Source organism: Dunckerocampus dactyliophorus, chromosome 2, assembly GCF_027744805.1.
Source record: "Dunckerocampus dactyliophorus isolate RoL2022-P2 chromosome 2, RoL_Ddac_1.1, whole genome shotgun sequence".
NCBI lineage: Eukaryota > Metazoa > Chordata > Actinopteri > Syngnathiformes > Syngnathidae > Dunckerocampus > Dunckerocampus dactyliophorus.
This window is the reverse complement of record NC_072820.1, coordinates 41558817-41579153: the sequence shown is the minus strand read 5'-3', so window position 1 is coordinate 41579153 and position 20337 is coordinate 41558817. Positions and strand designations below refer to the sequence as shown.

Here is a 20337-nt window from a genome sequence, read left to right as displayed (position 1 = left end):
TCTGTTCTGTTCCTGGTGATCTGTCCCATGGAATCATATTAGCATGAGTGTGTTTGATCGTTTTGCCTTTGTGCATCTGTTTGGCTTATTTTTAGTTGGCATACACCAGAGGGCTAACAGATGTGCAGACAAAAAAAAATGATTCAATGGATATTAATGGATTATTATACTTAAGATCTGTTGTGTTGTTTCTTCTGTTCTTAAGACAATTATTTTAAACGAGAATGAACATAATGTTTAATGTGAGAGGTTTTCAAAATGCAGAACAGCTAAATTAACCAGAGTGGCAATAATGGTTGTACAGAAACAGATAATCACATACCCAAATCAAAAGCCATAGATGAACAAGGAAGTGTGACTCCTCAGGCTTCAGATCAGGGGATGGAAACTTGAGGAGAGGCATTACCACAAGGACGGGCATTCAGTTCACTACAAGTCCAGCAACTCCACTTCACCAACCACAGATGTCTCTTTCCTGACCAAGCTAAATCAGTTTTATGCTCGCTTTGATAAAGCTAAAAGGGGAAGCTGTGACCACTACTAGACCCCATGCAGACCACCAGTCCCTTTCACTTTCCTCCACAAAGGTTCATGCTGCACTGAGCAGCATAAACCCATACAAGACTGCTGGCCCAGATGGCATCCCCGGGTGTGTGCTTTGAGCATGCACAGAGTGGCTTACAGGGGTTTTCACAGTCATTTTCAACCTCTTCCTTGCCCAAGTAGCTGTACCACCGTGCTCCAAATACACCTCCATTGTTCCTGCACCGAAACACCCCAGCCCAAAGTGCCTGAATGGCTAACGCCCTGTAGCACTTACACCCATCATAATGAAGTGCTTTGAGGAACACCTTAACCGCTTTGAGGACCCTCTCCCACGCCACCCATACCAGTTTTCCTACCACAGAAACAGGAGCACAACACAGCATCCAAGTCTGAGTCGATGGTTCTCGCCTGGAAAAGGGTGGAGTGCCATCTCCAGGTCGGGGATGAGATACCTACCCAAAAGGAAGAGTTTACGTACCTCGGGGTCTTGTTCACGAGTGAGGGAAGGATGGAAGGCGAGATTCACATGCAGATTGGTGCTGCGTCTGCAGTGATGTGGACTCTGCAACAGTCCGTTGTGGTGACAAGGGAGCTGAGCCAAAAGGGCGGTCAGAAGCGCTGTCATCCGGGAGAAACTCTGAGTAGAACTGCTGCTCCTCTGCATTGAGAAGAGCCATATAAGGTGGCTCAGGCATCTGGTAGGGATTCCTCCCAGACGCCTCCCTAGGGAGATGTTCAGGGCATGTCCGGGGAAGACCCAGGACACATTAAAGAGACTATGCCCGGGAACGCCTCAGGATACGCGGGAGGAGTTGGACGAAGTAGTTGGGGAGACGGAAGTCTGGGCTTCCCTGCTTAGGCTACTGTCCCTGTGACCTCACCCCGGATAAGCGGAAGACGACTGATGCATGGAGCAACAGGACCATAGATGACTCGGTCTACACAGTATTACACTCTGTGCTCACACATCTGGGCAGAAAACACCACATATGAACATTGTTCATTATAGCTCAGCAGTCAATCCTGTGTGCTAAGCAGACAGCACAGTCCAATCCACATCAATGGGATGGCTGTGGAACGGCTCTCCAGCATCATCTTCTTCGGGATCCACGTAACAAAGAACCCCTCTTTGTCAGAAGGCTCACCAACGCTTCTTTTTCTTGAAATCACTAAAGATGCACCGTATGTCCTCACTGGTACTCAATAACTTCTACCGTGTGATAGAGAGCATCCAGAACAGCTTCATTGTGGCAGACGACAAAACTCTACAGCGGGTAGTGAAAACCACCCAGAAGATCACAAAGACTCCACTACCAGCTATTGAGGATGATGAGACGAAATGTGGCTTGTGTTGAACCCACAGCATCCTCCTGCTTTCAGTGCCTCAGGGCAAAAAACAGCAGATTCAGGAACAGCTTTTCCCCCCCAGAGTGGTCTCCCTTTTAAAGTCTCACCCCCATACTCCTCCTCACGCTGACCTTACCCATTTGTATGTTTTGTATATGTATACATCTGTACAGCATATTCTCACATTTAGTCTGTATGCTCCAAATTATTTAGTCTGTACATTCATATCCATGCACAGTGTGTGTATATCTGTATATTACTTCATATTCATACTTACCCACATGTGAATCTGTACAGTACTTAATAGAACCCATATACAGTATCTATTCACAATGCCTATATCTGCATATTTGACTCTCAAATAACATGACTTTGCTTCACTTTGTACATCCATATATAAATACTGTATACAGTACAATGCACTTGTGAATTGCATGTTTCGTTACCCTGTATTTGTGCATGTGTAATAACAATATATTTTAATCCTAATTGTAATGCTAACTTTGGAAGATGGATCACATTAATACTGATCAATTATTACTGTTATTATTATTATTATTATTATTATTATTATTATTACAATGGAACCCACTTAATGTGTCTCAATGCCCTCGAACTGGCTGGCTGACGTCCACATAGGCAGATATCGATGTAGCCGAAATCGAAAACTAACCATTGCTTGCACATTTACTTGTGACTTTGGCCAGAGACCTAAGAAGAATGGGCGAGAATGACGTTTTTTTTCATTTGTTGACAGACAATTCCTCCATTTGTATGATATTGTAGTGATAGGAATATTGTGTATGCTTCTGAGCTGTGATTCAGGGGTTGGGCTGTAGGAGGCAGTGCCATTTGCCAGCACCTCTTACAGCCAGTCTAAGAGAGAAGATGAGTTGCCCAGCATTTAAGTGTGGAGTGTGCTGTTTTGTAGAAGCCAATAAAAGGCTGATTTGGTCACTCTGCCCCATCCTCATTCCGCCGACATTACAATATTTTATACTCTTATCTAACAGAGATGCTGTGGTCTTGAGATGCCTTGACTACAATGACAATAAAACTTTTTTTCGTACATGCGTAAATATTTATTCTGGTGGCTAACAAGCTTAAAAAAATTAAAACATTTGGTTGAATCCAGGTTAAAGGGATAGTTCGGATTTTTTGACATGAAGTTGTATGACATCCCCATCAGCATTGTAGTCTATTAACAACGACTTATCCCCCACTTGGTCTCCTAAGTCCAGTTCTGGTCAGATTTCTGTGATGAAGAACGTAGTTCCGCTTAGTTCACATACACATGAACGCACAGGCGACAGTGTGCAGGGATACAGCAGGAGAGAGATATAACGCTGAGCGTTTTGTGAGGTTTGAGTTTTTGAGAAGGCATTTTTGTGATGCAAATGTATTCATGTTTTGAACGCATATTAGAAGAAGCCAAACTCTTTACTTAATTGTCCCCAGCAGCTAAGCGGAACTACGTTCTTCATCACCGAAATCTGACCAGAACTGGACTTAAAAGACCAAGTGGGGGGTAAGTCGCTGTTAACGGACTACAATGCTGATGGGGATGTCATACAACTTCACGTCAAAAAATTTGAACTATCCTTTTGACACTGTCATGTGTTTATTTTTATGCTTATTTTGCACTGACCAGCAAGTCACTGTGGGCACGTTTTAATGCTGTGTAACTAGATAGTAGTCTTGTTGTGGAGCACTCTTTACTGCTTAGCAATAATAAGAAAGTTAGCAATGTTGAACACATGTCAACATTTATGGAAAAATGTTCCTAGAAATTACCCCTTTGGTTCTCAAATTTTATGTCAAAAGCCGTTGACCATGTATGTCAATATCGACTTTATCATGCACTTTTTAATAATAATAATAACACAGTCAACCGAGACTTGATAAGATGGGTGGGACTGACTTAAGTGGGTTCCACTGTATTATGATGCCGAAGCAAACTGCAGTAAAACAATCAATGCTTAAAGGAAAACTGCATTTTTTGGGACTTTTGACCATCATCCACAATCCTTATGTGAGACTTGAACACACGTCTTTCTCTTTTCTGTGCATTCTGTTCCACATGTCCAAAAGGAGTAGGAATAAGCAAGGCTTATTTAATCGTACCCCCCATCCGTTCCACATCTACTGCAGCACATTTATTCACTTGTAGAAGTGCTTCAATGCTGTATTCCATTTTTTAATACATATAAGAATGATAAGGTAATGTACCAATATGATGAAGTAATTATTCAGATTTTTTCACAATAAATAGAAATCGTATATAATAATCAGTGTAATAATAAATACATAATAATGAATTGAGACAAATATAACAAACAAGTTCAAGACTCTTCTTCCCTGTATTTAGCAAACATCAAGTGCTTGTATTGTTTCTTCTATTTGCTCATATTGGTGCATTGTTTGAGCTCCTTACCCAATCCGTTCCATAATTTGATTCCACATACTGAAATGTTGTGGGTTTTTAGCATCATTCTCGCATATAAGTGTTTCAAGTTTAGTTTTTCCATTTTTCTCTTCTCTTGTAGAAAGTATTGTACAATATTTTTGGGTAATGGGTTATTATTAGCTTTATGCATTATTTTAGCGGTTTGAAAATGTACTAAATCAGCAAATTTGTATTATTTGTGATTTAAAAAATAAGGGATTCGTATGTTCTCTATACATGGTATTATGGATGTGGCATTGTATAGTTATTACCCCATATCTCCACACAATAAGTTAGATATGGTATTACCAGAGAGCAGTAAAGAGTGTGGAGTGATTTTTGATCAAGAAGAAATTTAGCTTGATTCAATATTGAAGTATTTCTCACCACCTTATGTTGCATATTTTTGATGTGAGATGTCTAGCTATTTTTTTCCATCTACACTGCTCAAAAAAATTAAAGGAACACTTCGAAAACACATCAGATCTAAACTGGGGGAAAAATGATCTTGAATATCTTTCCTGATAATAAGTGGGTGATGTATTAGGAACAAAATGATGCCACATCATTTGAAAGAAATGAAAATGATCACCCTATAGAGGGGGGAAATCAAAGACACCCCAAAAATGAAAGTGAAAAAATGATGCAGCACACTGGTCCATTTGGCTAAAATGTCATTGTAGCAACTCAGAATGATTCTCAGTAGTTTGTGTGGCCCCCACGTGCTTGTACGCATGCCTGACAACGTCGGGGCATGCTCCAAATGAGACTACGGATGGTGTGCTGGGGGATCTCCTCCCAGATCTGGACCAGGGCATCACTGCGGTACCTGGACGCATGGAGGAGATTCCAGGAGACAGGTAGGTACTCCAGGAGAGCTGGACAGGGCCGTAGAAGGTCCTTCAACCCTCAGCAGGATCGGTATCTGCTCCTTTGTGCAAGGAGGAACAGGATGAGCACTGCCAGAGTCCTACAAAATGACCTCCAGCAGGCCACTGGTGTGAAACAGGCTCCATGAGGGTGGCCTGAGGGCCCGACGTCCTGTAGTGGGCCCTGTGCTCACTGCCCAGCACCGTAGAGCTCGATTGGCATTTGCCATAGACCACCAGAATTGGCAACTACACCACTGGTGCCCTGTGCTCTTCACTGATGAGAGCAAGTTCAACCTGAGCACATGCGACAGACGTGAAAGGGTCTGGAGATGCCGTGGAGAACGTTATGCTGCCTGCAACATCATTCAGCATGACCAGTTTGGTGGTGGGTCAGTGATGGTCTGGGGAGGCATATCCCTGGATATCCCTAGGTGCAGTGGGACCTGGGTTCCTCCTGGTCCACGACAATGCCCGAGTTCATGTGGCTAGTGTATGCAGGTAGTTCCTGAAGGATGAAGGAATTGATACCATTGACTGGCCCCCAAGTTCGCCTGACCTAAACCCAATAGAACACCCCTGGGACATTATGTTTAGGTCCATCTGGCGCCTCCAGGTTGCTCCTCAGACTGTCAAGGAGCTCATTGATGCCCTGGTCAAGATCTGGGAGGAGATGCCCCAGGACACCATCCGTAGTCTCATTAGGAGCATGCCCCGACGTTGTCAGGCATGCGTACAAGCACGTGGGGGCCACACAAACTACTGAGAATCATTTTGAGTTGCTACAATGACATTTTAGCCAAATGGACCAGTGTGCTGCATCATTTTTTCACTTTCATTTTTGGGGTGTCTTTGATTTTCCCCCTCTATAGGGTGATCATTTTCATTTCTTTCAAATGATGTGGCATCATTTTGTTACTAATACATCCCCCACTTATTATCAGGAAAGATATTCAAGATAATTTTTCCCCCAGTTTAGATCTGATGTGTTTTCAAAGTGTTCCTTTAATTTTTTTGAGCAGTATATTATGAACCCCAGAAATGTATTTTCATTCACCCTTTGTCCACTCCGTCTATTTGTATTTGGTTGTGCATGTCCTCTCTGCTATTACCAAATAGCATTATTTTAGTTTACTTAAGTTCAAGGATAATATGTTTTTATCAAACCATCTTTTTAATATTGCCGTTTCATCCGCGACTTTTTTAATTACTTGTAGCTTGTGTGTGCTTTCCCCAGAACTAAAGGCAGTATGCTCATTGGCAAATAATACCAACTTTAAGTCTTTAGTCACTTTTTAGTCACTGATATACAAGTTGAACAGTTTTGGTCCCTGTATTGACCCCTGGGTACTCCACATGTGATATTTAAACTTTCAGATGTATATTCTCCGAGCTGTACATATTGTTTCCTGTTGAAGCCTGTTCCTGTTCTAAAGATATAAAAACAGCTAAAAAGAGGTAGCTGAGAATGCAAATAACAGGATGCAACTATTCTGCGTATGAAATCAATGCGCTCAGGAAAGAAGTTCCGGGAATGCTTAAAAGTACGGCAAAATACTGTAAGTACTACATGTTATCATGAATGTGCCTGTTACTACATGGTTACAGCATGTATAGAAAACCATGAAACCTTGTTGGAGGTTTTTGGAGGTGTTTTAGTAGCAGGCTTTGTAGGAAGAATAGGTGTGTCCCATTACGTGCATTAATTAGCTACCTCTTTGTATCTGTTTTTATATCTTTATAAAGCACAGAAAAAAGAAAGATGTGTGTTCACGTCTCATATAAGAATTGTGGACGATGGTCAAAATTCCAACAAATGTGCAGTTCACCTTTAAGATTACCGTTATGAGTGGACACCTATGGAACATGTTAGATGGACATGTTATATGTATGTAAAAGATGAAATATGTCCATGAACTTTGCATTATCAACATGCATATGAAAGAAGTAAACAACACATAAAACCCCTATACACAATAGTTCTGATTGTGTAAGAAAAATATGAGATTAAAGGCCCAGTGTTATCATCATCACAATGGACAGATAATTCCCTATGGCAAGCTTGTTCATTGTTACTATGGCAATACATTCCCCAGCTATAAAAATACAAAGTGGACAGTGGAGCATAAACATCTTTTTTTTTCTTTTTTTTTTTTTACAGTTGCTTGGAGCCTGACGATACAATCTACCATCACCATGACTGCATTACTATTCAAAGCCTCCCAGGATCAATGGAGAGAACGTCTGGGAGCCTGGAAAGCCACAGAAAGGCCAATAACACAATCATCTTCCGCCTGATAGCAGCCTCTCAATGAGAATACAAAGCAGCGCACAAACGTGCCTGCACATGTGCATTTTGTACACAAGGCTACATGTAATATGTTTTAATATACAACATGATTACAGTGGTGTGAAGAAGTGTTGGCCCCTTCCTGATTTCTTATTTTTTTGCATGTTTGTCACACTTAAATGTTTCATATTGTCAAAAAAAAAAAATCATATTAGTCAATGACAACAGAACTGAACACAAAATGCAGTTTTTAAATAAAACTTTTTATTATTAGGGAAGAACAAAATCTAAACCTACATGGCCCTGGGGGAAAAAGTGATTGCCTCCTAAACCTAATAACTGGTTGGGCCACCCTTAGCAGCAACAACTGCAATCAAGCATTTGCAATAACTTGCAATGATTCAAGATTCAAGATTCAAGAGTTTTATTGTCACATGCACAGGTAAAACAGGTAGTTATACTATGCAATGAAATTCTTGTTCTGTTCATTCTCCCAAATAAAGAAGAAAGAAAACACAAGAAAATGAATAAGAACATAAGAAACATTAATACCAATAAATTCAGCAACATGAACAGAAGAAACATTAATACCAATAAATAAATAAATAAAGTGTTATAAGTGTGTGCGTGTGTTGCGTGACCAAGAGGTCATGACATTTTTTGTTATTCCCTCACGCTCCGCTCCCATCGTCTTAGGACTTACTTGGGGCTTATCCACCCTTCGTCCTCTCCCTTAGCGGCGTGCTTCTTTTTCATAGAGAAGAATGACCAATCGCTGCGCCCCTGTATAGATTATAGGACCCTAAACGACATAACTGTTAAAAATAAATATCCTTTGCCGTTACTAGACTCCGCCTTCAATGCACTCCATGCAGCCAATTTCTTTTCTAAACTCGACCTCCGTAACGCCTACCACCTGGTCCGAATTTGTGAGGGGGATGAATGGAAGACCGCTTTTATCACCCCCCTCGGGCATTTCCTGTCCATCTTTTATGATCGCTTCCCAGAGAAACCAGGTAGGCCGCCAGGGGGCGTCCATTAGAGGTGGGGTACTGTCACAATTCGCTCTCTGTCTGTGCCCTCTGCACTTCCCTGCTTTCTCCTGGGTGTGTTCTTTGTTGCAGGAGCCCTTTCTCCGGCTGGAGGCGGGACTACTGGGCGCACCTGTCTCTGATGATCTCCGACCCCATTTAAGCTGAAGGATTGCACCTGGGAGATGCTGGAAAATTCCCTATGGTTTGTGCCGCAAATTCGGACTGATGTGTTCTGGCCTTTTATCCCTCACGCTCTCTTTGCAGTTTTGTGGAACTATTCTTCCCCTCCTGTGGACTAAACTAATCCCGGCGTCTCCCAGTGCGTGCGCCCAGTGCTCCTGGCTCTCCAGACGAGAACACCAGCCCTCCTCCAAGTCTGGTCTTCATGGTGCTTTTGTGTTCAGCCTTTTCCTCACGCACCATCGCTTTCTGTTCCATTTAAAGACACTTTTAAAGGACTTACTCACCTGCACACCTGCCTCCTGCCTCTGCATCTGCGGTCCAGCGCCTACCCACACGTAACAAGACCATCACACTACCACCACCATATTTTACTGTTGGTATAATGTTCTTTTTCTGAAATGCGGCGTTACTTTTGCGCCAGATGTAAAAGTTCCACTTTTGTCTCATCAGAGTATTTTCCCAAATATGTTTTCAGGCAAAATTGAGATGAGCCTTAATGTTCTTTTTGTTCAGCAGTGGTTTTCACCTTGGAACTCTGCCATGCAGAGGGGGCGGCAATCACTTTTTCACAAAGGGCCATGTACTGTAGGTTTGGATTTTTTTTTCTCCCTTAATAATAAAAAGTTTCATTTAAAAACAGCATTTTGTGTTCAGTTGTGTCGGCATTGACTAATATTTAAATTTGTTTGATGATCTGAAACATTTAAAGGTAAACTGCACTTTTTTGGAATTTTGCCCATCATCCACAATCTTTATATAAAACATTAACACATATTTCTTTCCCTTTTCTGTGCATTCTAAAGAGAGAAAACGACTTAGGATGAGGGAGCTATCATTGCATGTCATGGGACCTATTTTGACTATAAAGCCCTAAAAAAAAAACTCAAAAGAATGACAACAGTGTTCTATTTACATACCTGATCTGTATATTAACCAAGCTACAGCGATATTGTTATTGTAGCAGCTAACACAAAGAACTATATTTTTTTATTATGATTTGATTGATTGATTATCATTGTAAAATTACATAAAGTTCCATAAATCATTCCATAAAACCAAAAAAAATTAAGAGTGCAGATAAAATACTTTCAGTTGTCATATGCACAGTTGAATAGAATTGTTTTCAGCTTGGATTTGAACATTGCCAAAGTTGAGGATTGTCGCACATCTTCTGGAAGATTGTTCCAGATTTTGGCAGCATAAAACTGAAACACAGCCTCACCGTGTTTAGTCCTGACTGTGGGCACCCACAGGAGACCACTCCCTGAGCTTCTCAGAGCTCAAGATGGTTTATACAGCTCTAAGATGTCAGAGATGTACTTTGGCGCAAGACCATGAAAATACTTGTACACAAGCAGAGCTGTTTTAAAGTCTATTCTCTAAGCAACAGCAAGCCAGTGCAGAGACCTGAGTACTGGACTAATATGCTCATATTTCCTGGTTGTAGTCAGGACTCGAGCAGCAGCATTCTGGATGTACTGCAGCTGTTTTACTGCTCATTTAGAGAGCCCAGTGAGAAGACCGTTACAGTAGTCTAGCCTGCTGGAGACAAAGGCATGGATTAGTCACTGTAAATCTGGTTTAGCCGCTATTCCCTTGATTTTGGCAATGTTTTTTTAGGTGGTAAAAAGCTGATGATGTTATTGATTTAATGTGGCTGTTAAGGTCTGAGTCCATTATTACCCCCAGATTTCTAACTTGTTGATTAGGTTTTAAAGAAAGAGTCTCAAAGTGACTGATAATACTTTCTCTTTGTTTCAAAGACAATGATTTCAGTTTTGTCTGAGTTTAGCTGGAGAAAGTTGTTTTGCATCCACACACTGATATGTTTGATGCAGTGGCAAAGTAAATCTGCAGGATCTTGTTCACCGGCCGTCAGTGACACGTAGATCTGAGTGTCGTCTGCATAGTTGTGGTAGGACACATTCCAGATGTGTATTAGCTGGCTAAAGGAAGCATCTACAGATTGAACAATAGGGGTCCCAGGACTGACCCCTGTGGAACCCCAAAGGTCATAGCCATCTGGTCTGAGACACAGTCACCAATTCCAACAAAGTACTTCCTGTTCCGTACTGTTCTTCAGAAGAGGCTGACAGCAGTTTTTAGGGCCTTTGGAAATGTTCCAGTCAGAAGTGAGATGTTAACTACTGTAGATGAGTGAGTTGTGGTATAAAACTGCTCAGTACAGACTTTAGAAATCTAGGTGGTAACTCATCAAGACAGCATGTTGACGGACTCAGACTGCAGATGATCTCTTCAACTGTTTTGTCAATGACTGGCGTGAAATGTGTCAGCTCGAGGTGTCTAGCTGGCTGCAGAATAATTATTTGTGTTGTGGAAATGACTGCATTTTTAATACCTTGAACTTTGTCATGAAAGCATGTTGCAAAGTCATTGCACTTAGATGTAGAAATTAGTTGTAAGGGCAGTGAAACTGGGGGGTTTGTTAATCTGTTAAGTGTAGAAAACTGTACACGAGAGTTACTACAGTTGGTGATGATTTCAGAAAAATAGCTCTCCTTTGTTCTACGCAAGGTTTAGTTGAAAACCCATAGCTTTTCTTTGTAAACCTCATAATGAACCTAGAGCCTTGACTTGCGTCACGGCTCTCCGGCACTCCGTTTTCTGTGCCGTGACAGAATCTTCTTTTCTCCATGGCACCTTTTGCCTACTTTTAACCATTCTAACATTGACAGGAGCAATGGTATCCAAAACATTTACAACACTTGATGTATAAGAGCTCAACAGACCATCATCGTTAGAACACGGAGTCTTTTCAAACCTAATCCTTGCCATAAACTGTGTCCCGGTGCTGTGATTAATGAGTCTTCCCTGAATAACTGCAGACCCAACTTCTGGTTCCACAACATCCACAACATTTACATTTGAAAAACCAAAACCCTTAGTAATGATCAAATCTAGAGTGTGCCCTCTGCCCTGGGTAGGTTCAGTCACATGCTGAGTTAGACCAAACATTTCAAGGACAGCAGTGAGTTCTTTAGCATGCTTGTCATTAGCTACAGTACATCCACATGCACATTGAAGTCCCCTGGAATGACCAAACAGACAAAATCAGTCCACACAACTGAAAGTAATTCAGTAAAATCATCAATAATACAAACCTGTGGTGGTTTATAAATGGTAATATAAAGTATGGAAGTCTGCTTTAACACCATTTTGAATGACACATACTCAAAAGAAGAAAAAAACAATTTTTGGGTGAGTATATTGTCCCTGAACATGTTCAAACCCCCCTCTCTGGTATTATCGTGTTGCTGACGGAAGTAGCGTTAGCTCCTATCGGCTATGTGAAATCAATGCACCTTGGAAATAAGTTCCGGTAATGTTTAAAATGATCAAAATAAGGCAAAATACTGTAAGTATTACATTTTATCATGAATGTACAGATCACAGCCTGTATATAAAACGATAAAAACTTGTTAGAGGTTTTTTTAGAGGGCTTATAGTCGAAATAAGCGGGTCCCATGACGTGTGTTGTTTGCTCCCTCATGCTAACTCATTTTCTTGCTTTAGAATGCACAGAAAAGGGAAAGAAATATGTGATCAAGTTTCACATAAGGATTGTGGATGATGGGCAACATTTTTTTTTTAAAGTGCAGCTTTGTGACAAACATGCAAAAAAAAAAAAAAAACAACAAAGAAATCAGGAAGGGGAAACACTTTTTCACACCACTGTACCTCATTCCTGATGTGTGAATGTATGCCCATAAGGTGCACAAGATTGAGTTCTTATATTGTATATTCATATGTTTGAGGGCAAGTTAAATGTTGCCATTAAAAAGTGCAGACTGGTCTAAAATAATTTTTCCAAACCTGCCAACTAATTTCATATTTAAGGCCAGTGCAGGTGCCATTAGGACCAGCTGTCTTACTCACACAAACACACACCTGCTTCATTATGAACTGACCAGTACTTTGTTTAATGTTTGCTATTTCTCATCATTTGACCTACAGGGAAGAGATACGGGCTGTGACCCAAATCGGGGACTTCTACATTTACGCTTAGCATTTTGAGTGCAGAAGTGCCTTCACACTGAGAAGTACGGCAAAATACAGTAAGGGGATGTTGCACTCAACATGCCCCAAATACAGTCAAACCTGTCTATAGCGGCCACTAAAGGGAGATGGCAAAAGTGGCCGCTATAGGCAGGTGGCCGTTATAGACAGGTTGGCGGCCATTTTGAATGTTGACCAGTAGTGGGCGCTGTGGGACTGCGGATAAAAGTTGTAAAGAACTACTACTGTAGGTTAATAAACCGCTGTTAATAAAGCGATTAAAGTGCATCGGCTACGTGAGTCTCTCCTTCCCCACAACAAGGGGCATTACAGTATTGACCAGTGCACATTGTCTCACACCAGGAAATAAACAAGCTCCAAAGAAGACGGCTTTTTTTATGTCGAACAACTGACAGTTTATGTGGATCTTGTGAATGATTGTGCAGTCTACACACGACGACTTCATTGCTTAAAAAACAAAACTTTTTTGTGCGTGAAGCTTCTGCTGGAGTCGGCATTTTAGCTGCTATATGCGGTCAGATATTGACCAAGGGATACAAAATGGGTGGCCGCTGGCCGCGTTAGAAAGGTGACCGCTATACACAGGGTCTATAACACGTAAATTTTCTGCGGGGGATTTTTCAGTGGCCGCTGTAGGCAGGTGGCCGTTCTATACAGGTGGCCGCTAAGACAGGTTTGACTGTAGTGAGTGTACAGCGATGAACCCGAACCACCCTCAATCATCGTCACCATGGCTACGTAGCGGAAGATGAACGACTACGCTGAGTGGTTACAATTCAAGATTAAAAAGGAGAGATTAAGAAGAAGAGGAAGTGGAAAATGTATATTGTATCAAAATAATTAAATATTATATTCTATCAAAGTGTAATTTCTTCAGTGTTGTCCCGTAAAAAGATATAATAAAATATTTGCCTTTTGTCAGGTACTTTTGTGTACATATTGAAGTGTGGAAGTGCTCGATTTGGAACACAGCTGTTGAGCAGTTACGGAAAATCTTAATTTTCTATTTTAAATAAACTGACTTTTGTTTGTTTTGTTTTTGTTGGTTGTGTCAGTTTTTATGGTATGAGTGTGCATTATTGGCTGTGACCTTTGCTGTGTCTGTCTTATGCTGATCAACATGTTAAGAGTTTCACCTGTTTTTGTCAATCAATATATACACTCCTGATCAAAATCTTAAGACCAGCTGAAAAATTGCTAGAATTTGCATTTGGCACATTTGGATCATAATGTGCTTTTAAGTGGAGCTACAATATGCAAAAACAAGAAGGTGGAGTGAGACAAAAAGCATTTTGAAAAAGTAATTAATTGAAAACAACAATTAAACTGAAATAGGCTGTTTATCACCTAATGGAAAGTTTAAGACCACAGGCTATAGAAGCAAATCTGCTCAAAATGTTCATTTTCTGTCAGGCATTTACATTGTCATGCCCTCCTGTTGGTTAAAGCCAAGAAGCTTTCTTTTTTTGAACGTGGTCGGAATGTCGAGCTGCATAAGCAAGGCCTATCGCAGCGTGCCATTGCTGCTGAGTTTGGGCATTCAAAATTTTTTTTAAAGATCCTGAGCATTATGGAACAAAAAAGTCAAGTGGTAGACCCTGCGCTGAGCCAGAGGATCCAATTGGCTGTCAATCAAGACACAGGACGGGCTTCGAACCACATTAAGACCCTTACTAGTGCCGACTGCAGAGCAATAACCATCAGACGGCATCTGCGGGAAAACGGTTTAAAAAACAAAAACCCAATTCAAAGACCTCGCCTCCTTCAAGGCCACAAAACTGCCCATTTAGACTTTGCAGGGAGCATCAAACATGGGACATTGAAAGGTGGAAAAAAGTTTTATTCTCTGATGAGAAAAAATGTAACTTCCGACGTTACTGGCATGACAAGGAGATCCCACCTGAGATGTTTTCTACCCGGCACAGTGGAGGGGGGTCCATCATGATCTGGGGTGCTTTTTCATTCAGTGGAACACTGGAGCTTCAGGTGGTGCAGGATCGTCAAACGGATGCAGATGTTGCAGCGGGCATCCCTCATGACTGAGGGTCCTCATCTGTGTGGTAACAGCTGGGTTTTTCAACAGGACAACGCTGCAGTTCACAATGCTCGCTTGACCAAGGACTTCTTCAGGGAGAATAACATCACTCTTTTGGACCATTCTGCATGTTCCCCTCATTTAAATCCCATAGAGAACATTTGGGGATGGATGGCGAGGGAAGTTTATAAAAATGGCCATCAGTTCCAGACAGTTGATGCCCTTCGTGAAGCCATCTTCACCACTTGGAGCAATGTTCCCACTAGCCTCCTGGAAACACTCCCATCAAGCATGCCCAAACCCATTTTTTAAGTGATTAACAAGAACGGTGGAGCTACTCATTACTAAGTCCTACAGACAACATTTTTGTTCTGATTTGGAGAGATTTTTGTTATTTTTTGAGCGATGGTCTTAAACTTTTGATCAGCTGTATTGTAAAAGCCTGTTTCAGTTTAATTGTTGTTTTCAATAAATTACCTTTTCAAAGTGCTTTTTGTCTCACTCCCCTTTCTTGTTTTTGCATATTGTAGCTCTACTTAAAACCTCATTAAGATCCAAATGTGCAAAATGCAAATTCTAGCACTTTTTCAACTGGTCTTAAGATTTTGATCAGGAGTGTGTATATATATATATGAAATTGTCTTCTTGTGATATTATGACTTTGTTCCCATAATATTTTTACTTTATTCCCATAATATTATAACTTTTTCCCCAACCTAATTTTCTAAAAATTACAACATTATTTGGATTTGTTTGTTTCTTCTGATATGATGACTTTAAAAAAAAATTGTATTTCAACTTAAACTTTGACTAAAATAAATAAAATAAAATTGTGACATTTTTCTCGTTAGACTACAACGTTTTCCTCGTAATATTTTGACGTTATTTTTTGTAAATTTACAGCAGTTTTTTTCTGCTTTTTCAAACAATTTTAACTTTCTTCTTGTAAATTTTCTTCTCATATATTTTCTTGTAAAATTATATTTTTCGAATATCTCATGGGCCAGTAAAAATACAGCCGCTGGCCGCAAATGGTCACCAGGCCGCACTTTGGACACCGCTATCCTAAATACTGCGTGTATGTAGCCAGATCTCGTATGACCTTCTGGTTCACGGTGTCTTTCGGGTGTTAGTACAACATCGCTATGTGTTCTTTGTATTCTCTGCAAAGTTTTTGTCTGTCTGCACTTAAAGCTCTTTTCATCTGTATAGGATCTACATATGGGTAATTTCATCACTTGCAAAAGGAAAAGACGTTAAGAGATGATTTTATAAATAGTTAGGATGATTTAATAGCCGTTGAAGTATGATACTCTTCCTCTTGACGTGCGCAGATTATCTTTGTCTCGTCTATGAGCTGAAAAAGCCTGTCAAGTACGTTCAATTTCTTCATCAGACCAAATTCCTTTTCAAACAGCACTTTTATATCCTTCACAGAGAATATACAGTAAATCAAACTTGTCAGTATAAAGGATTACCTTCCATATGGTCAAATTGCATGTATATTTTGCAGTGTTAACTCAAGGCTTTGTTCGGGTGCTGAAGCAGCCAAAGCATCAGAACGTCATATTATTTAATTAGGACTTTACACAGCATGGTGCCAGTTTCATTCCTGAATTGAAATCCTAATTATTGAAGCATGGGGTTTCTACTTACTCTGTTGTCTTAAATTGACTATTTCGATAAGGATAAAGTAAACTTGTATTGGTTTTATTCGCAATTCAGGACAGAAGCGAGGAAGCCTTTGTGTACCTTCATGGTACCTAAAGTGTAGAATGTATCTTCACTTTTTTCTTCTAAAATATGCTGTTAGCTGATTGCCTGTCTTCTCAAGAGACAGCTGGGGTAATATACAGTTGACAAGATTTGTGATTACAGGGGACAGAACACCCAGTATGTTAGCTCTATGTACACTGTGATAACATGCTTGCAGTGTCTTTTTCTTGCACACTAACCTTGATAAATACGAAGAAGTTACTCTGTATGACAGTAAGAGTGGAACATGAATCAGATTGCTTCCTAGGGGTGTTTTTTTTTCCCCCAAACAGATGTCAGATTCAGCAGTTACAAGGATCTAACAGGGGAACAACAAGACAGTAAAAGACTGAAACAGGTCACTGCTTCTAGTTCATGACTACAACATGTAAAAGCTGCAATTATCCAGAGATAGAATAGGCAAGGACACAAAACAACATTTATTAATGAACTCAGTGATCTTGCCACGTTCAGAGACAAGAAGCCTTTTTGGCTTTGCCACCAGGAGGTCATGACAGTTGAATGTCTGACAGAAAATTACACAAAAGCCTCTGCTATTTTTTGGTCTCTTGCTCCTGTTTCTTCTATTACTTACAATCTGGTCACAATCCACACGCGCAAAATGATCACTGATTTTGGAAGAGATTAGTGAAAAACGATTTGTTTGACTTGACTGCCTACTACAAAAGAAAAGAACGTTCTCCAATGTGTTGTCACAATTATAGTACATGCATTCTTTGATTTGATTTTTACTCATGCTTTACCTGTTCAGCCAAGTGGGTTGAGTTGTGTTAACCTACCCTGAAGTCAATGCCCACAGTGGAGATGAAGCTTCCAGCAAGAAAGGCTCCATCTTTGAAGCGTACCAGCAGACAGGTCTTTCCAACACCTGAATCTCCCACCAGCATCACCTGAGACACAAGCACAAAAGTGTTTGTGGGAGAGAGGGAAGCGTCGTTGAAAATCACCTTGGCTGATTCCTGAAACAAAAGTATTTGTGCTCAGTATTATGGGTAGGCTAAATTGCAGTGAGGATTTGAAAAAAATATAATTTAAAAAATGGTCCTTTTCCTTTTGGATAAGGCTTCTCCTTGGCCGCCGCTATCCTACATCCGCGGACAACGAAAGCCAGGCAGAACATTATGTTCACTGTCAAAATGTAATGAATTCATTGCAAGATCTGTATAAAGACTAGGGATGATCCGATCCAATATTCAGTATGAGTATCAAATTTAATTTGATTGGCTATCGAAGTGGGGTGTAACCCTTGAAATCCAAACCAAACGCCAAAATGTAAATCAAGGGTTGGGAACCTTTTTGTTTTGGCTAACACAGCTATGAAAGCCACATATTTTAAAATGTATTTACATGAGAGCCATATAATATTTTTTTATTTTTAAGCAAGACAAACAATTTTAGAATATAATAAGTCTAATAAGCAAACCAAAATTAAATAAAATACTTCTTAACATTAATGTGAGTTCTGGTGCAGCATGGTTTTGCAGTATTGTCCGTATCTTTCTTTCTTTTGGCCATCTTCTTCGTCAAACGTGTTTCCTCTGCACAATTAGCTAGCTGACTATTTGATTAAAGGAGGGAAGTTTACTTCTTGACCTCTCAATGACCCAGGTAGTGTGCCGCATTATCCGGTAATAATCAAGTTTTGGTGTCTGACCCGGAAAATATTGTAAGGACAGCTGGCGTTGACTCTGGCCACCCGCACTATGGTAGAAACGGGATGGATTAAAATGCATAAGAACGTTTTATATTGTGAATGTTATTTTTAACACTGTGATTTCTGTAATTTTTTTACTTTAAAATGTCAGCAAAAATAAATAATAAATATATTTGATCATGTTACAAAATGTCTGAGAGCCAGATGCAGTCATCACAACAGCCACATCTGGCTCCTGACCCATAGGTTCCCTACGCCTGATCTAAATGCTCATACTGAACATTCTGTAAAGAAAGCAAATAGAGCTAATAGAGATGGTCAAGTATTGGCCGAGTCGTCGTGACTTTTTTTCCTGAATTGGGACGTGCAGGTATTTGTCTCTGTTACCTCGTCCACTTACACTGCTGCCGCAAGCGCTGAATCATACGTCGACGTCACCGTCGTACTTAAGGTGGCAAGAGAGAACGGGGAAGATCCCTAAGTCATGTTCTGCATGGAATTGTACCAACCGGCTTACAGTCCAAACAAGATCTCACGGGATTAACTTTCACAGGTAACGCTGAAAAAATACTTTTGATTGTAATTGGCCATTATAACATTATTTTATGAACTGAATTTTTTGACTTTGTGGCATCATGCTGTGGCATAATACTATGGATTCTAGTGGTCAAACTAGCCTCCAAAAGCTTTGTAGAAAGGCTCTTTATTAATTTTGGTCAATTTTCTTGCATTTGTGATCTGTCACATCCAAACGTATCGCTGCAACGGGCCAACCATTTCAATGAGGTGCTTGTTTAGTGCATATATATGTCTATGGAGAGAGATGAAGAGAGGGGTGGAGCTGTCACCACCTGGTGGTAAGTTGGCTCCGATGGTGGGGGAGGATGCCGGTCAGACCCAAACGTATTGTGAGGGTATGCTGGGAACGACTGGCAGAGTCCCCTGTCAGAAGGAGTTTCAACTCCCACCTCCAGGAGAGCTTAGACCATGTTCCAAGGGAGGTGGCGGACATCGAGTGTGAATGGGCCATTTTCCGTGCCTCCATTTTTAAGGCAGCTGATCGGAGCTGTGGCTGTAAGGTGGTCGGTGCCTGTCGTGGCGGTAATCCCAGACCCCGTTGGTGGACACCAGTGGTGAGGGTGGCCGTCAAGATGAAGAAGGAGTCCTATTGGGCCTTTTTGGCTCATGGGACTCTGGAAGCAGCTGACAGGTATCGGCAGGCCAAGTGGTCTGCGGCTCTGGCAGTCGCTGTGGCAAAAACTCGGACATGGGAGGAGTTCAGAGAAGCCTTGGAGAACGACTTCCGGACAGCTTCGAAGAGATTCTGGACCACCATTCGGCGTCTCAGGAGGGGGAAGTCAACACCGTGTATGGTGGGGATGGTGTGCTGCTGACCTCGACTTGAGTTGTTGTGGATCGGTGGAAAGAATACTTCGAAGACCTCCTCAATCTCACCGACATGTCTTCCGATGAGGAAGCAGAGCCTGGGGACTCCACGGTGGGCTCTCCTATCTCTGGGGCTGAGGTTGCTGAGGTTGTCAAAAAGCTCCTCGGTGGCAGGGCCCCGGGGGTGGATGATATCCGCCCGAAGTTCCTTCAGGCCATGGATGCTGTAGGCGTGTTTTGGTTGACACGACTCTGCAGCATCGCGTGGACATCGGGAGCAGTACCGCTGGATTGGCAGACCGGGGTGGTGGTCCCCCTTTTAAAGAAGGGGGACCGGAGGGTGTGTTCCAACTATCGTGGAATCACACTCCTCAGCCTCTCTGGTTAGGTCTATTCAGGGGTTTGGGAGAGGAGGATCCGCTGGATAGTTGAATCTTGGATTCAGGAGGAGCAGGGTGGTTTTCGTGGAACTGTGGACCAGCTCTACACTCTCAGCAGGATCCTTGAGGGTGCAAGAGAGTTTGCCCAACCAGTCTACATGTGCTTTGTGGACTTGGAGAAGGCATTCGACCGTGTTCCTCGAGGAATTCTGTGGGAAGTACTCCGGGAGTATGGGGTATCGGACCAGTTCGTTCCCTGTATGACCGGTGTCAAGAGTTTAGTTCGCATTGCCGGCAATAAGTCAGACCCGTTTCCAGTGAGGGATGGACTCCGCCAGGGCTGCCCTTTGTCA

The 20337-nt window shown here is 41.4% G+C and overlaps 1 protein-coding gene across 1 annotated transcript in view; it reads right to left on the bottom strand.

The window, feature by feature from the left end:
- LOC129173822 (ras-related protein Rab-26) overlaps window positions 1-20337 on the bottom strand; it is a 93071-nt gene that overhangs the window by 66521 nt on the left and 6213 nt on the right. The window contains exon 2 of the mRNA XM_054765006.1: window positions 17344-17454. Within this exon, the coding sequence (XP_054620981.1) occupies window positions 17344-17454 (111 nt within the window). The remainder of the gene's footprint in view (window positions 1-17343; window positions 17455-20337) is intronic.